This window comes from Camellia sinensis, chromosome 3 (genome assembly GCF_055761805.1).
Source record: "Camellia sinensis isolate YWXY chromosome 3, ASM5576180v1, whole genome shotgun sequence".
Lineage (NCBI taxonomy): Eukaryota > Viridiplantae > Streptophyta > Magnoliopsida > Ericales > Theaceae > Camellia > Camellia sinensis.
Genome location: NC_138963.1, coordinates 45,289,038 through 45,311,936, shown reverse-complemented (window position 1 = coordinate 45,311,936; position 22,899 = coordinate 45,289,038). Strand labels below are relative to the sequence as shown.

Genomic DNA, 22,899 nt, shown 5'->3' with positions numbered 1-22,899 from the left:
AAAAGTTCCTTAATTTAATGAAAAATTTAACTCTCCTTTTATTTAAAATCGATTTGATGAAATAGGAATTCAGATTTAACAGGTTTTTCATCAAATTCAAATTTGATGAAATATTAGAGAGGGTCTAAAAGCACTCATTTTGGCGTAAGGTATTGATTAACAAATTCTTACTAATAAATAGAGGAGTAATTAAAAAAAAATAGAATTTAACCCTTATAATAAAACAAATTTTATTTTTTAAAATTTTTTTATTTATTTTCAAACTAATTATTTGTCTATTTTTATTAACTAAAATCGATAGAAAAATTATATTTTACTCATTAAAGTCAACAAAAATAATATTTTAGACATTTTATATACACTTATATTAAGTTCAATGATTAATATCATTTTTTTGTTATTTTGCTTAACAAAAATAAGCTTATAGTTTAGATTGAAAACATTTTAAAAGATTAGAATTTAAATTGATAAAACTAAAAACTTAAGATTTATTTTTTACAAGGTCTAACTTTAATTTTTTTTTTTTTGGTAATTATCTCATAAATAAATAATACTTTGTATTGTAACTAATATTACAATATATACAATTAGGGTGTCTGATATTCACTTTTTTTTAAGTTATTTTTTTTGTTATTTCTTAGTTTTTAGTAAAAACATTAAATATTTTATAGTTTTTAAGTTTTATTCGAATAGATGGGTTAAAAAAATATAAAATTTTAATTTTAAAAAATACAAAAAACCAAAAAAACAATTTTTTTTTTTTTGGATTTTTCACATTTTGTTTATTTTTTTTATTCTTTTTGCCCTAGACAAACCTATATATATATATATATATAGCACAAGAAAAAAAATACTTAAGACTATAAGGGGTTGTTTGAGGTGTCCTAAATAAGTGCACTTTTTGTCTTTTTGGACTAAAAAGTTGAGAAAAAAAATATGAATGTTTGGGTTAACTTTTTAAATTTTTATGAAAAAATATGTATTAAAAAATTGTATAAATTAGTGTGTAGGAAAAAATTAGCATTGGGAGTTGTGCAGCCGTAATTTTTGACTTTTAGTGAATAATGATAACTTTTTAACTTTTTGAGCAACTTTTTGACTTTTTAACCTTTTTTACACTTCCCAAACTTAGCCTAATTCCGCAAAAAATGTGACTTTTTTAAGTCCAAACTCACATAAAAAAAACAAATCTCACCATTTTTATAAGAGAAGAAACCCACATAAAAAGAAGAAATCACGGCCAATATGAGACTTGAACTCCACAGGTTGAAGAGTATACCAGTTTGGCACAAGGCCAGTGGTACAAATACATTTTTTGGTTTTTAACGTGCACTGCCAAACCGACCTGGCATTCCCCTAATTTGGTGAACAGTAATTACAACCAAAATGGCCTAGTGTGAAGTACCATACCATTCATTTGGGATTTAACAAAGTAACCATTACCAGAGAGGGATATAAAAATAATAATAATTAAAAGAAACACTTCAATCTGCTTCAGTGAATTGCCAAACATGCACTAAGATATTTTGGCTCAATGTGAGTTAAAAGTCATTTCTCAATTTTTAACTGTTCTTCCCTCTCACAAAAAAATTAAAAAAAATCAAAAAGTAACTTTTAATTATCTTTCCAAATAAAAAAAGCAAGTGTTACAAGTCATAAGACTGTTTGATTCATGAATTTAAAGATATTTTTTTTAAAAAAAAAAAAAAGAAAAATGAAGTGTGAAATTTAAATAAAATTTAGATATATTTTATTCACATTTCACCTATCATTTTCCCTTCTCTTTTCAAATTCCTTCCAAAATTCATAAATCAAACACGACCTAAATAAGACCTCGTTTAAGAACAAGCTATTTTAATAATTTTTTTGATTAAAATATAAGATAAAAAAAAAACTACTATATTTGAAATGACTTTTTAATTTTTTTACAAAAAGATATACAAAAAATAGAAAAAAAATATAATTTTTGACTTTTTAGTATAAATTTTTTGATTTTTTTCATAACTTTTAAACTTTTAAGCTAAAATACTCATATGCCAAAGGAGGCCCGAATTTCATGTTTGCTGTTGAACTCTTAACTAGTAACACAACAGGCTCAATCATCAATTTCATTGCTAGTTCAAAACAAATCAACTAATACCAAAAAATAAATAATAAATAAATAAATAATAAATAAAAATTGAAGGGCAGGATAATAAACTATAATAAATCCAATTTCCCATGAACATATGTAGTTAATAGGAATTAAATGAAATAGCAGCATGAGTACTTTCTTATTTTCTATTTTCTACTATTGTATTAATAAAACTCAATTCAAAATATACAATACAAATAAAAAATGAAGGCTAGGCTAATAACCTTCTTTTTTGCATACAAATTCATCATGGGGCAGACTCTCGAAGAGAGAATGAAGCAAAGCCCCAATATTATACCAACAACCACAGCCTCCCAGCAGCCAGTCAATACATTGAAGAACCTATCTCCTTGACCACTCTGCTTGTACCAAAACTCAAATCACATATTATATATGTACTCACCATCCAATCCAAAATCAAACACTCAAGATTTTAATGAACTAAACGATAGAAACATGGAAGAAAATCGTTGTGATTACTCATCCGGGCTGAAGTTGAGGGACTCCCTCCATATGAGCTCCTTTATGTCCTCTTCACTCAAAGATGATTGTTCAAAATCAAAGATGAAAGGAGATGGGCAAGTTGGCTCCTCATTGATCTCATGGAGACCCGATAAAAATGGATGATTCAATGCTTCCTCAACTTCATACATATCAGGTGACAAGAATCATTTGTCGGTAAAATAATGATAACATGAAATGACAAAATGTTCGTAGGATCAATAAATACAAGGGGCCATACCGGTTATGCGTTTAGATGGATCAAAAACTAACATCCTTTCCGCAAGATCAATGGCTATTGGGGACGCATCTGGGAACTTGTGTGAGAAAGGCTTCTTTGGGACACAAGGGAGTTGCTTGACATACTTTCGAGCATTCTCACTCCTCAGGAATCCGAGATCAGATTCTTCTGGTGAACCTAACAACTGTTTTGGGAAATGAAACATTTTTGGGGGTGAATCCACTGTAGATGTGCAACTTGGACCCATTTACTTTTACAAGTATTAGAAGCCTAAACAATATGCATATTATTACACTAATCCATTCATGTTAAATCTATGGAAAAAAATTATATATTTCTGCAGAAGGGGGTACCTCTGTTATAAGCAGCAGCTGCTGGACATAGTCTTTACCTGGAAACAGTGGTTCCCTCTTAAGAATCTCCATTAGGATGCAACCAACAGACCAAATATCAATGGCTGCAGTGTATTCTGAGCAGTTGAGCAACAATTCAGGAGCTCTATACCAACGAGTTACAACATATTCTGTCATAAAATCTGTCTCTGAGGTAGTTCTTGCAAGCCCGAAGTCACAAATCTTGAGGTCACAGTTTGCATTGAGAAGCAAGTTACTTGGTTTCAAATCTCGGTGCAATACATTTGCAGAATGTATGTATTTCAGTCCCCGCAACAACTGATACAGAAAATACTGCCAAAAATATAGATGATGTTAACTACAGGTCATTTATATCATGTTTCCAAGATAATTTAGAAACTACATTTATGGTGTATATTTAGCATATGCCATGCGTTTTATGAAATATACCAGCATGTTATTTTTCATTTATTTTTAAAACAACATTTTATGGAACCCTTGAAACAAGAAGTGATTGAGCTTTTCACATTTTGGTAAAATCTAGCTTTGCTTTACAATGAAATTGTCAAGCATTGAGATGTTGCTTCTCATGTGTGTCTGTCATTGTCTGTAATATATAGAAATCAAAATTAATATGCTACTTTCAATACATATGGATAATGCAAAATGCAAAGGCCACTACAAGCAGTCAAGTCCCATAAACCCGAGGGTTTATATAAGGGTGCACTGGATAGAGTAACCTTTGGCAACATTTGCACTTGCAGAAAGTAGCTTCCTACAAACTTGAAGCAGTATTCTCACACTATACAGCTTGAGTTTTTACTATTGCACCTCTTTATCTCTTTATGGCTGAACAGTAAAATTCAACTTCGTAAAAATAATCATAGTATCAAAACTCTCTTCGGGATAATAATCAGGTTAATAAACCTCTGTCGATTACATGAGTCAACTACAAATTTATATTTAAATCTGTACATCTAATCAACTTGCATACTTTCAAATGGTATCAAATCAAGATTAATTACAAGATGAACACCAAAAAAAAGTCTTTACATGTGATTTGTGTGCATCTTCTAAAGCAGTTTCAACTTTCAAGAGCTCATTACCACCAGAATTACAGAACAGCATGACAACATGAGCAATTTAGGTTACGTTTGGTAAAGTTTTGTAAATATGATTTGAGCGTATGAGTTGTATTTTGAGTTTGTGAGTTGTGGAATTATAATTTGAGTGTAGAAAATTTGTTTGGTTATGGTTTTTGAATAGAATGTTGAATTGAGTTTTGAATTATATGTGGAATTGAGTTTTGAAAGTTTAATGTAACATGTGAAATAAGAAAATTTGTTTGGTGATAAGTTTTCAAAATAGTTTTCAAAACTTAATTCAACGTATAATTGATAACCAACCACACAACTTATAACTCGATATCCGTATTTTTGATCAACAGTCATAACCGAACTATTTTTAAAATACTCAAATAAAAAAATGATTTTTTTTTCAATTAATCGTTTTCAAATAATTTTTTTTTTCAAATAACTTCTATGTCAATTAATTATTCTGTCGATTCATTTTTTAAGCCTGTATAAACATTATTTAGAAAATTAAAATATTAAAAATATTCCGAAAATTAAAATATTAAAAATATTCTAAAAATCAAAATATTTACAATTAAAATATCAAAATATTAAAATTAAAATATTAAAATATTTTTACGAAAATTAAAATATTTAAAATATTTAAAATAAAAAATTAAAAAAATATTTAAAATAAAAATTAAGTTGTTTTTGAGTTTTGAAAAGAGTTTTAAGTTGTGTGTTTGGTTATGAGTTTTGAAAAGTAATGATTATAGTTTGAAACATAGTTGTCAAATCGAGATTCGTATCGTGAATCGAAATGACCTTGTACCGAATCGCGAATCGAATCGAATCGTGAATCGTAAAGATTCGGTCACTTTTTTAAAATTACTTAAAAATATATATTTACACATTTAGATGTTAAATATATCTTATGAATATGAAATATCTAGGCTTAAATCAATGAAAATGTTATTTTGAGTGATAATCACATAGTTTAATAGGTAAAAAGTTAACAAAATTCTTATGTAAGATCACTATCTTACTTTTTTTCTTTTTAGATATTTCTTATCAACCATTCTTAATAAAGATAATAACCAAATAGACAAGTTATCAATTTTCAAAATAACAATAATTAACAACGATATTGATATTTGGACAATAAGCATACATACTTTTCTAAATAACAGTGAACAAATAATAAGAAAGAATTATTTAGAATATTTTATTTTAAAACTTAAAACATTTTCAAAGGTATAACTGACCTCACATATGTAATATTCAATTATATTCAATTTAATAAAATAGGAATAGATAATTCATAGTGTAACTTTAATCTTAAACATCTTTAGAAGATATATTATAATTTTTTAAAGGAAAAAAAAATGAGAAGAAAGGTTAAAAATATGTTGGATCTGAATGAATCTGATTGGATTCTATTAAAAACTTCATGATCACTAAAATAATAACAAATTATGTATATATGTTGGTTATTTTGGTATTAAACGCTATTAGAAGTTGTATTATGTCATTTTCACCAAAAATATGGAGAAAGAAATAGTTGAAAATATGTCGGACACAATAATTTAAAAAATTATGTGAATCGTAAAAAGTGAATTGAATCGTGAATCGATTGTGAATCGTGCGACTCACTAGAGATTTACTTTCAAAATAGATTCACCCATATATTCGTATCGATTTTGCAAAAAATTCGAATCGAATCGTGAATCGAATCGCGAATCGTAAGATTCTGATAACAGGGAGATTCACCTATAGATTCGTATCGATTTTGCAAAAATTGTGAATCGAATCGCGAATCGAATCGCGAATCGTAAGATTCTGATAACAGAGGTTTGAAATGAGTTTTGAGAAATGGGCGTAGAATTATGATTTGAAAACTGCAACCAAATACCACACTAAAATCAATGGTGAAACTATATTTTGAAATCTAAACCAAACAGACCCTTAGATTTACTTATGATTTTTATATCATTTACCTGACATTGCCAATAAGGTCTCTTCAAAAAGGAGCCTTCGTTGACATTGCAAAAAATATGATACAAACTAAACTCAAATAAATGGGAACACTTGCATGTTTTTGTTGAATATTGGCTACAGATTCTGGCCATGTGATGGAAAGTGGCAGCCAGCTACATGGTGGGGAAGCCATGAGGCCATGTGAGTTGGCCATGAGGCCATGAGAAGCCATGTGAAGCATCAATCTGGAAAGCCACCGAAAGCATAATAATGGGCTGGCAGCCAGCTCATTTCAAAGACTTTCTCTTGCATTTGTAATCTCTATATATAGAGAAGCTAAGGAGAGTTGAGAGGTACAGCTGAGATAACAGAGAGGTGTGAGCTTAGAGAGCAAAGAGAGAGAGAGAATTACAGAGAGTGTTGTAATTCTTACCATTTTGTTCAATATAGTGAATCCGCAGCCCGTGAACGTAGGCGACTTGCCGAACCACGTTAAATCTTGTGTGTTATTGCTTGTTTGAGTTCCCTAGTGTGCTCCCGATCCGCAACAATTGGTATCAGAGCTCGGGTTGCGAAAAATCGAATTTTTCCCGAAAGTGCCCAGATTTCGAAGTGCTCAAAATCCACTTTTGACCATACTAGGAGGAAGAACTCCCCGAGAGGAGTCCAGAACAACAAAAACAGAGCCTAGAGGAGCTTCGACGCGCCGTCACGCGCCAAGAGAAGATTGCGCGTGAAACCCACGCGCCACACGCGCTCCACGCGCCGCTCAGTGAAGAAGACGACCTAGTCAGCCGACACGTCAGCCACGTGTCGGACACGTGCCCTGCCCAGTCAGCCTGAGCCGCTGACCAAGCCGCGTTGACCAGCCGTCAAGACGAGTTGACCAGCCGTCAAGCCGCATTGACCGCGCCGCCGATCCTCCGTTGGCCGCGCCGCCTGCGCCGTTGACCGAGCCGTTGACCAGAGAAATTATCCGGTGCATCTCAGCGCACCAAATTCTGCAGATCTGACTCGTCCAAAGTGTTTTTGCCAGATCGGAGCCATTCGGAGTCCGTTTTTGACGATCCAATAGTGCTTCCCAACTATTTGGAGTATTCCGGACACATCTGTACGGTCAGTTTTTTTTTTTTGAATTGAAGTTTCTAAAAAATGGCAGAATCTAGATCAACCGAGTCCGTAAGTAATTCAGCCAGTACAAGCACTTCTAGGCATTGGACCTCGGTGTCCCATGCCAAGTTCGAGGTAGAGAAGTTCGATGGAAGTAGCAACTTCGGCATGTGGAGATGCGAAGTTAAGGATATGCTTGTCCAAATGAACCTGCACTTCACTCTGGGAGACAAACCAGATGACCTGGACGAGATAGAATGGGAGAGGGCGAATCTCCTGGCCTGCAGTTCCATCCGACTTTGCCTTGCAAAAGAGGAGAAGTATGCCTTTACAGAATATGATATTGCGAAGAAGCTTTGGAAGGCGCTGGAAGATAAGTTCATGACAAAGAGCATTGAGAACCGGCTCTACTTGAGGAAGAGGTTGTTTCGTTTCGACTACATTAAAGGTATTTCGATGAACGAACACCTAAATAACTTCAACAAAATTATTACGGATTTGAAGAATTTGGATGATCAAGTTGGTGATGAAGACAAAGCACTGTTATTGTTAAATTCCTTGCCTGACTCGTATGATCATCTCACTACTACTTTACTGTACGGTAAAGAGAAGATCAAGTATATTGATGTTGCAAACGCCTTGGTGAACAATGAGTTCAGAAGGAAAGATAAGTCTGCAAACAAGGACTCAACATCCGAGGCATTAACAGTCAGAGGCAGAACAAATAACAGAAGAAATACAGGGCGAGGAAAGTCTTGCTCAAAATCCAGGGGGAAACCTTCAGACAAAAGACGTCTTGCAAAAGACGAGTGTGCAGCTTGTCGCCAGAAGGGGCATTGGGCAAAAGATTGTCCAAATAAAGGCAAGACAGAAGAGAAGGTGAATATTGCACGAGATGGAGATAATGATGAAGGAGGAACCTTCACAGTTTCATCATATGGCCAATCTGATGAATGGATAATAGATTCCGGATGTTCATTCCATATGTGTCCTAACAAGCAGTGGTTCTCGAGCTTACGAGAGTTCGATGGAGGAGTTGTGCTGATGGGCAACGACCAAGCTTGCCAGACAAAGGGGATTGGAACAATTAAACTGAAGATCCATGATGGAACAATCAGAATTCTTGAAGATGTACGGTATGTACCAGATCTAACCAAGAATCTCATCTCAGTGGGAGTTTTAGACTCCAAAGGTTACAGAGTAACCATGGAAGGTGGAGTCCTTAAAGTTGTTCGAGGAGCATTGGTTGCAATGAAGGGTACTCGACAGGGAAATTTATATTTCCTAGATGGCTCTACAGTCACAGGGAGAGTGGCTGTCTCCACCAGTTCCAGCTCAGAAGATGATGCATCAGACACTTCCAAACTTTGGCACATGCGCCTAGGGCATGTCGGTGAGAAGGCTTTACAAGGGTTGGTAAAGCAAGGCCTGTTGAAAGGCGCCAAGACGGGGAAGCTTGAGTTCTGCGAGCATTGTGTATTGGGCAAGCAAACAAGAATCAAGTTTGGTACTGCAATTCACCGTACCAAAGGGATTCTAGCCTACGTCCACACCGACGTATGGGGTCCTTCCAAGAATGCTTCGTTGGGAGGTAAACACTACTTTGTGTCGTTCATTGATGATTTCTCTAGAAGAGTTTGGATTTATACAATGAAACACAAAGATGAAGTTTTAGACATCTTTCTTACGTGGAAGAATATGATTGAGACCCAGACAGGCAGACGGATCAAGAAGCTCAGATCTGACAATGGTGGAAAATATACATCAGATCCCTTCTTTGAGGTTTGCCAGAATGTAGGGATTATTGCGGATCGAGGGCACACCAGGGAACTCAAACAAGCAATAACACAAGATTTAACGTGGTTCGGCAAGTCGCCTACGTCCACGGGCAGCGGATTCACTATATTGAACAAAATGGTAAGAATTACAACACTCTCTGTAATTCTCTCTCTCTCTTTGCTCTCTAAGCTCACACCTCTCTGTTATCTCAGCTGTACCTCTCAACTCTCCTTAGCTTCTCTATATATAGATATTACAAATGCAAGAGAAAGTCTTTGAAATGAGCTGACTGCCAGCCCATTATTGTGCTTTCGGTGGCTTTCCAGATTGATGCTTCACATGGCTTCTCATGGCCTCATGGCCAACTCACATGGCCTCATGGCTTCCCCACCATGTAGCTGGCTGCCACTTTCCATCACATGGCCAGAATCTGTAGCCAATATTCAACAAATCTCCACCTTGGAGAGGATTCTCTTATCCAACATAGTGATCGATCAACACTGCCATGCACCCGAAGGTGCTCAGTTCCGAGAGCCAGCCCATTATTGTGCTTTCGGTGGCTTTCCAGATTGATGCTTCACATGGCTTCTCATGGCCTCATGGCCAACTCACATGGCCTCATGGCTTCCCCACCATGTAGCTGGCTGCCACTTTCCATCACATGGCCAGAATCTGTAGCCAATATTCAACAAATCTCCACCTTGGCGAGGATTCTCTTATCCAACATAGTGATCGATCAACACTGCCATGCACCCGAAGGTGCTCAGTTCCGAGAGATGTTGACCAAGTCCAAACAATGTTGGAACTTGATCCCAGAAACTACCTTTGTGAGCATATCGGCCGGATTATCTGCAGTACCAATCTTTTGAAACAGAATATCCCCTTCATTCACAATTTCTCGGATGAAATCGAAACGGACATCAATGTGCTTGGTGCGGGCATGATGAACCTGGTTCTTTGCCAAACAAATGGCACTCTGACTGTCACAAAACACCTCAACGTGCTTCTGAACAATTCCCAAGTCTTCAATCAACCCATGTAGCCAAATAGCTTCTTTAAAGGCTTCCGTCACTGCCATGTACTCTGCCTCTGTAGTAGACAAAGCCACCGTTGACTGAAGCGTTGACCTCCAACTTACCGGCCCTTTAGCAAGCGTAAATAAATACCCTGTTGTTGACCGGCGTTTGTCTAAGTCACCAGCATAATCTGAGTCCACATATCCTTCCAAATTCTGCCCGAGTCGGTTATCTCTCTCGAACGTCAATCCCAGATTGACCGTGCCATGTATGTACCTTAGGATCCATTTCACTGCCTGCCAGTGATCTTTTCCTGGATCATGCATATACCTGCTTACCATACTCACAACATGCGAGATGTCAGGCCGTGTACAAACCATAGCATACATTAATGCACCAACTGCATTTGCATATGGAACCTGTGCCATATGCTTCCGTTCTTTTTCTGTGCGTGGAGACAACGAAGCACTAAGCTTGAAATGAGGGGCCAATGGTGTACTTACAGCTTTGGTTTTCCCATTGATGCCAAATCTGTCTAACACCTTTTTCAGATATTGGGTTTGTATCAGACAAACCGTGCCCTTCTTCCTGTCTCTCTTGATCTCCATGCCAAGAACTTTCTTTGCTTCTCCCAAATCCTTCATTTCAAACTCCCTTGCTAACTGTGCCTTGAGTTTGTCAATCTCCACCTTGCTCGTAGATGCAATCAGCATATCATCTACATATAAGAGCAAATAGATGAAGGAACCGTCGGGAAGCTTACGGAAATATACACAATGATCAAATTGACTTCTTGTGTATTCTGTCTCCATCATGAACCGATCAAATCGCTTGTACCCTCTGTTATCAGAATCTTACGATTCGCGATTCGATTCGCGATTCGATTCACAATTTTTGCAAAATCGATACGAATCTATAGGTGAATCTCCCTGTTATCAGAATCTTACGATTCGCGATTCGATTCACGATTCGATTCGAATTTTTTGCAAAATCGATACGAATATATGGGTGAATCTATTTTGAAAGTAAATCTCTAGTGAGTCGCACGATTCACAATCGATTCACGATTCAATTCACTTTTTACGATTCACATAATTTTTTAAATTATTGTGTCCGACATATTTTCAACTATTTCTTTCTCCATATTTTTGGTGAAAATGACATAATACAATTTCTAATAGCGTTTAATACCAAAATAACCAACATATATACATAATTTGTTATTATTTTAGTGATCATGAAGTTTTTAATAGAATCCAATCAGATTCATTCAGATCCAACATATTTTTAACCTTTCTTCTCATTTTTTTTTCCTTTAAAAAATTATAATATATCTTCTAAAGATGTTTAAGATTAAAGTTACACTATGAATTATCTATTCCTATTTTATTAAATTGAATATAATTGAATATTACATATGTGAGGTCAGTTATACCTTTGAAAATGTTTTAAGTTTTAAAATAAAATATTCTAAATAATTCTTTCTTATTATTTGTTCACTGTTATTTAGAAAAGTATGTATGCTTATTGTCCAAATATCAATATCGTTGTTAATTATTGTTATTTTGAAAATTGATAACTTGTCTATTTGGTTATTATCTTTATTAAGAATGGTTGATAAGAAATATCTAAAAAGAAAAAAAGTAAGATAGTGATCTTACATAAGAATTTTGTTAACTTTTTACCTATTAAACTATGTGATTATCACTCAAAATAACATTTTCATTGATTTAAGCCTAGATATTTCATATTCATAAGATATATTTAACATCTAAATGTGTAAATATATATTTTTAAGTAATTTTAAAAAAGTGACCGAATCTTTACGATTCACGATTCGATTCGATTCGCGATTCGGTACAAGGTCATTTCGATTCACGATACGAATCTCGATTTGACAACTATGCTTGTACCACTGTCTCGGGGATTGCTTCAATCCGTACAACAATTTGTTCAGCTTACAGGCCCAATTCTCTTTTCCAGCAATTTTGAAACCATCTGGCTGGGACATGTATATCTCCTCTTCAAGATCTCCATGTAAGAAGGCAGTTTTGACGTCGAGTTGGGCGAGCTCGAGATCAAACTGTGCAACCAAAGCTAACAAGATGCGAATAGACGTGTGCTTCACAACAGGTGAGAATACCTCATTGTAGTCTATTCCTTCCTTCTGAGCATAGCCTTTAGCTACCAATCTAGCTTTGAATCTGATGTTGTCTCTGCCTGGAATGCCTTCCTTCTTAGTGTAAACCCACTTACACCCAATTGCTTTCTTGCCTTTTGGAAGTTGCACCAACTCCCAAGTCTGGTTCTTGTGAAGTGACCCGATCTCTTCATCCATAGCCTCCTTCCATTTGACACTTTCTGCATTATGCACGGCTTCTTTGAAAGTGCAAGGAACATTGTCTTCAATGATTGGAGGTGCATAGGCTACCATATCGGTCATCCAACTAGGTTGCTTAGTAACCCTTTTTCCTTTCCTAATTGCAATGGGTTCTGATTGTTGCGGAGCCTCTGGATCTTCATTTTCATCTGAACTCTCTTCAGAGCTATCCTCTGAGACTTCTTCAGGATGGTTGATTGGCTGACTAGTCTTTGCTGGAGTCTCAAACTCCACCTGCACTGACTTCTTCAATGCTTCCTCATTCTGTTGAGGATCTGGTTGCTTCAGCATTGCAGACTCATCAAAGGTAACGTCTCTTCTGATGAGAACTTTCTTTGATTCAGGGCACCACAGTCTATATCCCTTGACACCGTCACCGAAGCCCAAGAAGATGGCTTTCTTGGCTCTTGGATCCAACTTAGATTCTGTAACATGAAAATATGCTGGACATCCAAAGATACGTAACTGATCATAATCAGTAACTGGGACTCCTGACCATACCTCCATGGGAGTCTTCCCATCTAATGCTGCAGAAGCAGTCTGTTGACAAGATGACGAGCATAGTTCAATGCCTCGCCCCAAAATGCCTTGCTCAATCCAGACTGTGACAGCATACACCGGACTTTCTCCACCAAAGTGCGGTTCATGCGTTCTGCAACTCCATTCTGCTGCGGTGTTCCAGGAACTGTGAAATGTCTCACTATCCCTACATTCTGGCAAACCTCAAAGAAGGGATCTGATGTATATTCTCCACCATTGTCAGATCTGAGCTTCTTGATCCGTCTGCCTGTCTGGGTCTCAATCATCTTCTTCCACGTAAGAACGATGTCTAAGACTTCATCTTTGTGTTTCATTGTATAAATCCAAGCTCTTCTAGAGAAATCATCAATGAACGACACAAAGTAGTGTTTACCTCCCAACGAAGCATTCTTGGAAGGACCCCATACGTCGGTGTGGACGTAGGCTAGAATCCCTTTGATACGGTGAATTGCAATACCAAACTTGATTCTTGTTTGCTTGCCCAATACACAATGCTCGCAGAACTCAAGCTTCCCCGTCTTGGCGCCTTTCAACAGGCCTTGCTTTACCAACCCTTGTAAAGCCTTCTCACCGACATGCCCTAGGCGCATGTGCCAAAGTTTGGAAGTGTCTGGTGCATCATCTTCTGAGCTGGAACTGGTGGAGACAGCCACTCTCCCTGTGACTGTAGAGCCATCTAGGAAATATAAATTTCCCTGTCGAGTACCCTTCATTGCAACCAATGCTCCTCGAACAACTTTAAGGACTCCACCTTCCATGGTTACTCTGTAACCTTTGGAGTCTAAAACTCCCACTGAGATGAGATTCTTGGTTAGATCTGGTACATACCGTACATCTTTAAGAATTCTGATTGTTCCATCATGGATCTTCAGTTTAATTGTTCCAATCCCCTTTGTCTGGCAAGCTTGGTCGTTGCCCATCAGCACAACTCCTCCATCAAACTCTCGTAAGCTCGAGAACCACTGCTTGTTAGGACACATATGGAATGAACATCCGGAATCTATTATCCATTCATCAGACTGGCCATATGATGAAACTGTGAAGGCTCCTCCTTCATCATTATCTCCATCTCGTGCAATATTCACCTTCTCTTCTGTCTTGTCTTTATTTGGACAATCTTTTGCCCAATGCCCCTTCTGGCGACAAGCTGCACACTCGTCTTTTGCAAGACGTCTTTTGCCTGAAGGTTTCCCCCTGGATTTTGAGCAAGACTTTCCTCGCCCTGTATTTCTTCTGTTATTTGTTCTGCCTCTGACTGTTAATGCCTCGGATGTTGAGTCCCTGTTTGCAGACTTATCTTTCCTTCTGAACTCATTGTTCACCAAGGCGTTTGCAACATCAATATACTTGATCTTCTCTTTACCGTACAGTAAAGTAGTAGTGAGATGATCATACGAGTCAGGCAAGGAATTTAACAATAACAGTGCTTTGTCTTCATCACCAACTTGATCATCCAAATTCTTCAAATCCATAATAATTTTGTTGAAGTTATTTAGGTGTTCGTTCATCGAAATACCTTTAATGTAGTCGAAACGAAACAACCTCTTCCTCAAGTAGAGCCGGTTCTCAATGCTCTTTGTCATGAACTTATCTTCCAGCGCCTTCCAAAGCTTCTTCGCAATATCATATTCTGTAAAGGCATACTTCTCCTCTTTTGCAAGGCAAAGTCGGATGGAACTGCAGGCCAGGAGATTCGCCCTCTCCCATTCTATCTCGTCCAGGTCATCTGGTTTGTCTCCCAGAGTGAAGTGCAGGTTCATTTGGACAAGCATATCCTTAACTTCGCATCTCCACATGCCGAAGTTGCTACTTCCATCGAACTTCTCTACCTCGAACTTGGCATGGGACACCGAGGTCCAATGCCTAGAAGTGCTTGTACTGGCTGAATTACTTACGGACTCGGTTGATCTAGATTCTGCCATTTTTTAGAAACTTCAATTCAAAAAAAAAAAAAACTGACCGTACAGATGTGTCCGGAATACTCCAAATAGTTGGGAAGCACTATTGGATCGTCAAAAACGGACACCGAATGGCTCTAATCTGGCAAAAACACTTTGGACGGGTCAGATCTGCAGAATCTGGTGCGCTGAGATGCATCGGATAATTTCTCCGGTCAACGGCTCGGTCAACGGCGCAGGCGGCGCGGTCAACGGAGGATCGGCGGCGCGGTCAACGCGGCTTGATGGCTGGTCAACTCGGCTTGACGGCGCAGTCAACTCGGCTTGACGGCGCAGTCAACGCGGCTTGGTCAGCGGCTCAGGCTGACTGGGCAGGGCACGTGTCCGACACGTGGCTGACATGTCGGCTGACTAGGTCGTCTTCTTCACTGAGCGGCGCGTGGAGCGCGTGTGGCGCGTGGGTTTCACGCGCAATCTTCTCCTGGCGCGTGACGGCGCGTCGAAGCTCCTCTAGGCTCTGTTTTTGCTGTTCTGGACTCCTCTCGGGGAGTTCTTCCTCCTGGTATGGTCAAAAGTGGATTTTAAGCACTTCGAAATCTGGACACTTTCGGGAAAAATTTGATTTTTCGCAACCCGAGCTCTGATACCAATTGTTGCTGATCGGGGGCACACCAGGGAACTCAAACAAGCAATAACACACAAGATTTAACGTGGTTCGGCAAGTCGCCTACGTCCACGGGCAGTGGATTCACTGTATTGAACAAAATGGTAAGAATTACAACACTCTCTGTAATTCTCTCTCTCTCTTTACTCTCTAAGCTCACACCTCTCTGTTATCTCAGCTGTACCTCTCAACTCTCCTTAGCTTCTCTATATATAGAGATTACAAATGCAAGAGAAAGTCTTTGAAATGAGCTGGCTGTCAGCCCATTATTGTGCTTTCGGTGGCTTTCCAGATTGATGCTTCACATGGCTTCTCATGGCCTCATGGCCAACTCACATGGCCTCATGGCTTCCCCACCATGTAGCTGGCTGCCACTTTCCATCACATGGCCAGAATCTGTAGCCAATATTCAACAGGGATAGTGAGACATTTCACAGTTCCTGGAACACCGCAGCAGAATGGAGTTGCAGAACGCATGAACCGCACTTTGGTGGAGAAAGTCCGGTGTATGCTATCACAGTCTGGATTGAGCAAGGCATTTTGGGGCGAGACATTGAACTATGCTCGTCATCTTGTCAACAGACTACCTACTGCAGCATTAGATGGGAAGACTCCCATGTAGGTATGGTCAGGAGTCCCAGTTACTGATTATGATCAGTTACGTATCTTTGGATGTCCAGCATATTTTCATGTTACAGAATCTAAGTTGGATCCAAGAGCCAAGAAAGCCATCTTCTTGGGCTTCGGTGACGGTGTCAAGGGATATAGACTGTGGTGCCCTGAATCAAAGAAAGTTCTCATCAGAAGAGACGTTACCTTTGATGAGTCTGCAATGCTGAAGCAACCAGATCCTCAACAGAATGAGGAAGCATTGAAGAAGTCAGTGCAGGTGGAGTTTGAGACTCCAGCAAAGACTAGTCAGCCAATCAACCATCCTGAAGAAGTCTCAGAGGATAGCTCTGAAGAGAGTTCAGATGAAAATGAAGATCCAGAGGCTCCGCAACAATCAGAACCCATTGCAATCAGGAAAGGAAAAAGGGTTACTAAGCAACCCAGTTGGATGACCGATATGGTAGCCTATGCACCTCCAATCATTGAAAACAATGTTCCTTGCACTTTCAAAGAAGCCGTGCATAATGCAGAAAGTGTCAAATGGAAGGAGGCTATGGATGAAGAGATCGGGTCACTTCACAAGAACCAGACTTGGGAGTTGGTGCAACTTCCAAAAGGCAAGAAAGCAATTGGGTGTAAGTGGGTTTACACCAAGAAGGAAGGCATTCCAGGCAGAGACAACATCAGATTCAAAGCTAGATTGGTAACTAAAGGCTATGCTCAGAAGGAAGGAATAGACTACAATGAGGTATTCTCACCTGTTGTGAAGCACACGTCTATTCGCATCTTGTTAGCTTTGGTTGCACAGTTTGATCTCGAGCTCGCCCAACTCGACGTCAAAACTGCCTTCTTACATGGAGATCTTGAAGAGGAGATATACATGTCCCAGCCAGATGGTTTCAAAATTGCTGGAAAAGAGAATTGGGCCTGTAAGCTGAACAAATCGTTGTACGGATTGAAGCAATCCCCGAGACAGTGGTACAAGCGATTTGATCGGTTCATGATGGAGACAGAATACACAAGAAGTCAATTTGATCATTGTGTATATTTCCGTAAGCTTCCCGACGGTTCCTTCATCTATTTGCTCTTATATGTAGATGATATGCTGATTGCATCTACGAGCAAGGTGAAAATTGACAAACTCAAGGTACAGTTAGCAAGGAAGTTTGAAATGAAGGATTTGGGAGAAGCAAAGAAAGTTCTTGGCATGGAGATCAAGAGAGACAGGAAGAAGGGCACGGTTTGTCTGATACAAACCCAATATCTGAAAAAGGTGTTAGACAGATTTGGCATCAATGGGAAAACCAAAGCTGTAAGTACACCATTGGCCCCTCATTTCAAGCTTAGTGCTTCGTTGTCTCCACGCACAGAAAAAGAACGGAAGCATATGGCACAGGTTCCATATGCAAATGCAGTTGGTGCATTAATGTATGCTATGGTTTGTACACGGCCTGATATCTCGCATGTTGTGAGTATGGTAAGCAGGTATATGCATGATCCAGGAAAAGATCACTGGCAGGCAGTGAAATGGATCCTAAGGCACATACATGGCACGGTCAATCTGGGATTGACGTTCGAGAGAGATAACCGACTCGGGCAGAATTTGGAAGGATATGTGGACTCAGATTATGCTGGTGACTTAGACAAACGCCGGTCAACAACAGGGTATTTATTTACGCTTGCTAAAGGGCCGGTAAGTTGGAGGTCAACGCTTCAGTCAACGGTGGCTTTGTCTACTACAGAGGCAGAGTACATGGCAGTGACGGAAGCCTTTAAAGAAGCTATTTGGCTACATGGGTTGATTGAAGACTTGGGAATTGTTCAGAAGCACGTTGAGGTGTTTTGTGACAGTCAGAGTGCCATTTGTTTGGCAAAGAACCAGGTTCATCATGCCCGCACCAAGCACATTGATGTCCGTTTCCATTTCATCCGAGAAATTGTGAATGAAAGGGATATTCTGCTTCAAAAGATTGGTACTGCAGATAATCCGGCCGATATGCTCGCAAAGGTAGTTTCTGGGATCAAGTTCCAATATTGTTTGGACTTGGTCAACATCTCTCGGAACTGAGCACCTTCGGGTGCATGGCAGTGTTGATCGATCACTATGTTGGATAAGAGAATCCTCACCAAGGTGGAGATTTGTTGAATATTGGCTACAGATTCTGGCCATGTGATGGAAAGTGGCAGCCAGCTACATGGTGGGGAAGCCATGAGGCCATGTGAGTTGGCCATGAGGCCATGAAAAGCCATGTGAAGCATCAATCTGGAAAGCCACCGAAAGCACAATAATGGGCTGGCAGCCAGCTCAATTCAAAGACTTTCTCTTGCATTTGTAATCTCTATATATAGAGAAGCTAAGGAGAGTTGAGAGGTACAGCTGAGATAACAGAGAGGTGTGAGCTTAGAGAGCAAAGAGAGAAAGAGAATTACAGAGAGTGTTGTAATTCTTACCATTTTGTTCAATATAGTGAATCCGCTGCCCGTGGACGTAGGCGACTTGCCGAACCACGTTAAATCTTGTGTGTTATTGCTTGTTTGAGTTCCCTGGTGTACCCCCGATCCGCAACAGTTTTTCCCTGCCTTCGAAATAATTGAAGCTAAAAAAGCCATTGCTTTACATTTCTACAATTTTTTTTACTTTGATTGGATCTCTAAGGAAAATAATTATGGAGATTAGTTGCACCCAATTTAGTAAATGGACTGAGAATTCAAGGTAAGTCTAAGTCTTCAAATCCTTGGGACATCAACTTAAGCGCATCACTTTGCAATAGCATGCCTATGAAGGGACATTATGCCCCTTCCACCATCAGGCATTGGTTGGGTCAGAATTTGAATAAATTGTGCACCATAGAAGGCCCTCTATGAATTCTATTTATTGTTGCCATCACTTTCAGCCACAAAGTGATGTTTCACATTAGTGTTACAGCCTATAGGGTAAGAAATGCCATCAAAAGTATTTCTTATTCTACACAGTTTTATGTGTTGGGCAAGTCAAATAGGTTGTCACTCGTCAGTAAAGGAGTTGGATCTTCCAAATGTTATGTAACGCTATTTAATTATGTGCAACTGAGAATTTAGAAGAATCATTGTCACCCACATTTTTATTAGTTTACAATACAATAAAGTCATTCTAGGCTGTAGTAAATAATTGGGCCTTTTGATGTCTTGCAGAGAGATGCTCGGGTAACATGCTCTTTGTTCTCCATCACCTATAAACCACCAGAATAGTTCTTTGGACATAGCTCTCTTTACAACAGTTGGGCTTATCAGGAAAGAAATGGCACTCTTTGATAAAATTTCCTTCAATCATTTTTCTTTGTTTTTTTTCCAAGTGGATTTTCATACTAAGCAGGTTTTGGGGTATAAAATTTGCTCCTTTCTTTTTAAAGTGTGAATTTTTCAATTTGTTCTATTAAGGAAAAGAGCACAGGTTCATACAATAAACCATAAATTGGTGCCTGTACCTATTTAAGACACTGTATATGTACAGAATTGTTTTCTTTCTTTCAGTGTGTGCATATGTAAGCGAATGCTAGGCAATGGTTAGATATTAACAAGTGAAGATGGGTTTTAAACCAGACTTCAACTTTCCGGGTATAAAACATTGAATTTAAGATGTTTGTAACATCCTCTTTTTTCTATAAAAATGGAAAATTGCAGTCAACAAATGGAATTGGAAAGTTCAAAATAGCAAAGTATAACAGATAGTCACCATTATGCATAAAGAAAAACACAGAGGACTTAAAGCAATTAATTCTCAAAATCCAAGATAACAAAATTAAACAAGAGCACCTAGATAGAGAAACTTCATGAGCAGTAAAGCAACTTGCTCAACAATTATCACAAAAACCTCATTAATATTGCATGATATATATTTTAGTAAGCTGGACCTCACCTACAGCCTACATGGTTAGCCTTCCAGGTCAATTTTGCTTTGACATAACTCACTTTTAATTTGAGTTGCACAAACACAAGAATTGATGGATTCATGCAACTCAGTGAAAAATTATTGGACAGATAGGCTTATAAAGGATCTGAAACTAGATCTCACCCTGTTTTCAGATACATGGTACATGTTTATATACATAATATTAGCTTTATGTGATTTACTGTATCTAAATGTGTTGAATTTAACACACAGTAGAGTTACAAGCATAGTTCACAACTCTCAATAATCAATAGTGACCACCTTTTACGAGAGAGAAAATCATAGAAGAAAGATACCTGGCAATGATCATCTGTGAGTTCCTGGGAAGAGCGTATTATTTGATGCAGATCGGTATCCATAAGTTCATATGCAATATACACATCATTGAACTCATCTTTCTCTGGTGGACGTATGATATCCTTAATTTTAATAACCTGCACAATAGTAGTCTGTTAAATCATTTCAAACTCATAGCAGAACATAAAAGCATCCAGAAAATAAGGGTCTGACATAATTGATCATGTTTTAAAATAGAAACTAAACACAAACATTGGCATGAAATGCAGCAACTTATTATTGCATAGTTTGCAGAGGATCTGTAGAAGATATGTGACCCCAAACAACTAAGCAAGCACTATAATTTATGTAAAGTTGTGATTACATTCTCATGATCCATATGGCAAAGCAGTTTGATTTCGCGTAGGGTTCTTTTAGCATCAATCCTGTTGTCAAATGCATTTGCAATTCTCTTGATTGCAACCTCTTCCTTTGTCTCGGAATTTGTTGCACAGCTGCAAGAAGGAAATAAATTTAACCCACACCCAGCTATAAGTAAAATAGAGAGAAAAGGAGATTTGGAAATATTGAGGCAGAAACATGTTGGGTGTGATGCATATAAACACTGACCATTAGAAGCGTATGTCTCTGCAACAAATAACACAATTCCTTGCTTCTTAAATAGGTAATAAGCTTCAAAATCACACTCACCGGTTGTAGTATTGACCAATGGATTAGATTTAAGTATGCAACTTAAACAAAACTTATAAAGGTATTGGTTGAAAAAGGTCAAGCACAACCATTGTATACTAAGAAGAGCTATTTTGATTTAACTTGCTATATCATCTTTAAGTAGAGTTATAATGAGATAACTGAATGAGTAACCTTTATCTTTTTAAACCAATATGTTAGCATTATATCAAATCGCATTTCAAATAGGCATTTGAAACTTGGAAGTGAAAATAGCGTCATTGCATTAATTAAGCTCTGTTCACTCCCTAAGAAACTTGGGAAGTTGAAACGGAAAAGAGATCATTTTTCTGTTCTTCAGTCCACACTAAATCCAAAATAAATATAAAAAAAAAAATTCCAAGTGAACCCTGATGTCATATTACAAATTGGCATTTCGAAGCAAATACGATCAGTTTGGTTGCCAAGAAAATTCAGTAAAGCAGAATGAACATGAGTTTTGAAGTTTTACGGATTTTTTTAAAAATTTTAATTAAACAAAATTATATTTACAATCGCAATTTCCCCGAATTTTTTATTTTCGCTTGCCCTCTGTTCGGATCATAGATTTGCATACGGATTTCGAGAGGGAAATGACTCAAATCCATGATCCGAAAAGAGCCTTAATTTGCAGTGGTTTCTCATTTAAACGAAATGGTAAGAATATACAGATAATTACAAACAAACGCGCACATTTATATACATCCCAATTGGCATTTGGACGCATAGATAAAATCAAAACCCAATTACGAGAACTCCTTAAAACAAAACAAAATTTAGGGATTGAGTTTTGAAACCGAGTTTTCTTTATTTTTATTACGCAAGCACATACACATATATCATATATATATATATATATATATATATAGTGAGAGAGAGAAAGAGGGGGTTACCAAACGATGCCGTAAGCACCACGGCCGACGGGTTGAATCGGAGGGACGTACTTGGAGGGGACCTCGAAAAGGTTGCCGAGGACGTTATACTGAACGTACCTCCCACCGTATGTCTGAACTCCACCTTTTACTTCAATGGCGGTGCTAGCACCAGATTCGTTTTCCATTTTGGCTATTTTTTTTTTTTTTACTGAAGATTCTCAGATTCAGATCAAAGTGAGAGAATATCAGTATGAGATTTTTCTAGCACTTTCTGTCTAATTCGGAATAGCAGAGAGAGAGAGAGAGAGAGTCTAGTGGAGAGAAAGTTCTTGAGTGAAGAGACGAGGTAGTGAGAGAAGGGACCATTTGTTTTGCTGTTTAGTGCGGCTTTTTGAAGTTTGAAATTTGAATGAGAGTCAATTTGGACCGTCTGAGGATGGCCCTCCAAAAATATATATCCTTTTTTTTTTTGGTGGTCTAAAAAAATTCCAACTTCACCAACCCATTTTCTTTCTTTCTTGTTTTAGTGGCCATTTTGTTTGTTTAATTAGAAGAAAATAAATGAGAAATAAAAGCATTGTGCGTGTTTGGAAAATTGTTCCTTTAGTAGTAGGTTATTTTAATTTTTAATTATTTTAATAAGTTAAAATTTTTATATTTAGAAAAATAATTAAATTTTTTTATAGTTAGATATAATATTTGTGAGAGAAAAAATTAAATAATTATATATTTGATGTGATATTTTATCTTATTAATTATTTTAACAATGCTAGAGGGTCACAATTTTTGTGGCCACAATGGCTCAAAACTGCC

The 22,899-nt window shown here is 37.7% G+C and overlaps 1 protein-coding gene across 1 annotated transcript; it reads right to left on the bottom strand.

The window, feature by feature from the left end:
* Positions 1–2,269: 2,269 nt before the first annotated feature.
* LOC114285576 (mitogen-activated protein kinase homolog NTF6) lies at positions 2,270–22,618 on the bottom strand. The gene is made up of 6 exons (XM_082919677.1): positions 22,105–22,618; positions 20,868–20,997; positions 20,503–20,640; positions 3,230–3,562; positions 2,877–3,060; positions 2,270–2,777 (listed from the first exon to the last, which is right to left on the bottom strand). The coding sequence occupies exons 1-6, from the start codon at positions 22,269–22,271 to the stop codon at positions 2,611–2,613; spliced, it is 1,119 nt and encodes a 372-aa protein (XP_082775803.1). The 5' UTR covers positions 22,272–22,618; the 3' UTR covers positions 2,270–2,610.
* Between the last annotated feature and the right edge of the window lie 281 nt (positions 22,619–22,899).

What these genes read in the sequence shown, in the direction of transcription:
- LOC114285576 (XM_082919677.1), bottom strand. Translation starts at nt 22,271, where the DNA reads ATGGAAAACGAATCTGGTGCTAGCACCGCCATTGAAGTAAAAGGTGGA. An exon ending in GGTGCTTACGGCATCGTTTG is followed by an intron (nt 20,998 to 22,104) that starts GTAACCCCCTCT and finishes TCCTTCTTGCAG; the next exon opens with CTGTGCAACAAATTCCGAGA. An exon ending in GCCATATGGATCATGAGAAT is followed by an intron (nt 20,641 to 20,867) that starts GTAATCACAACT and finishes ACTATTGTGCAG; the next exon opens with GTTATTAAAATTAAGGATAT.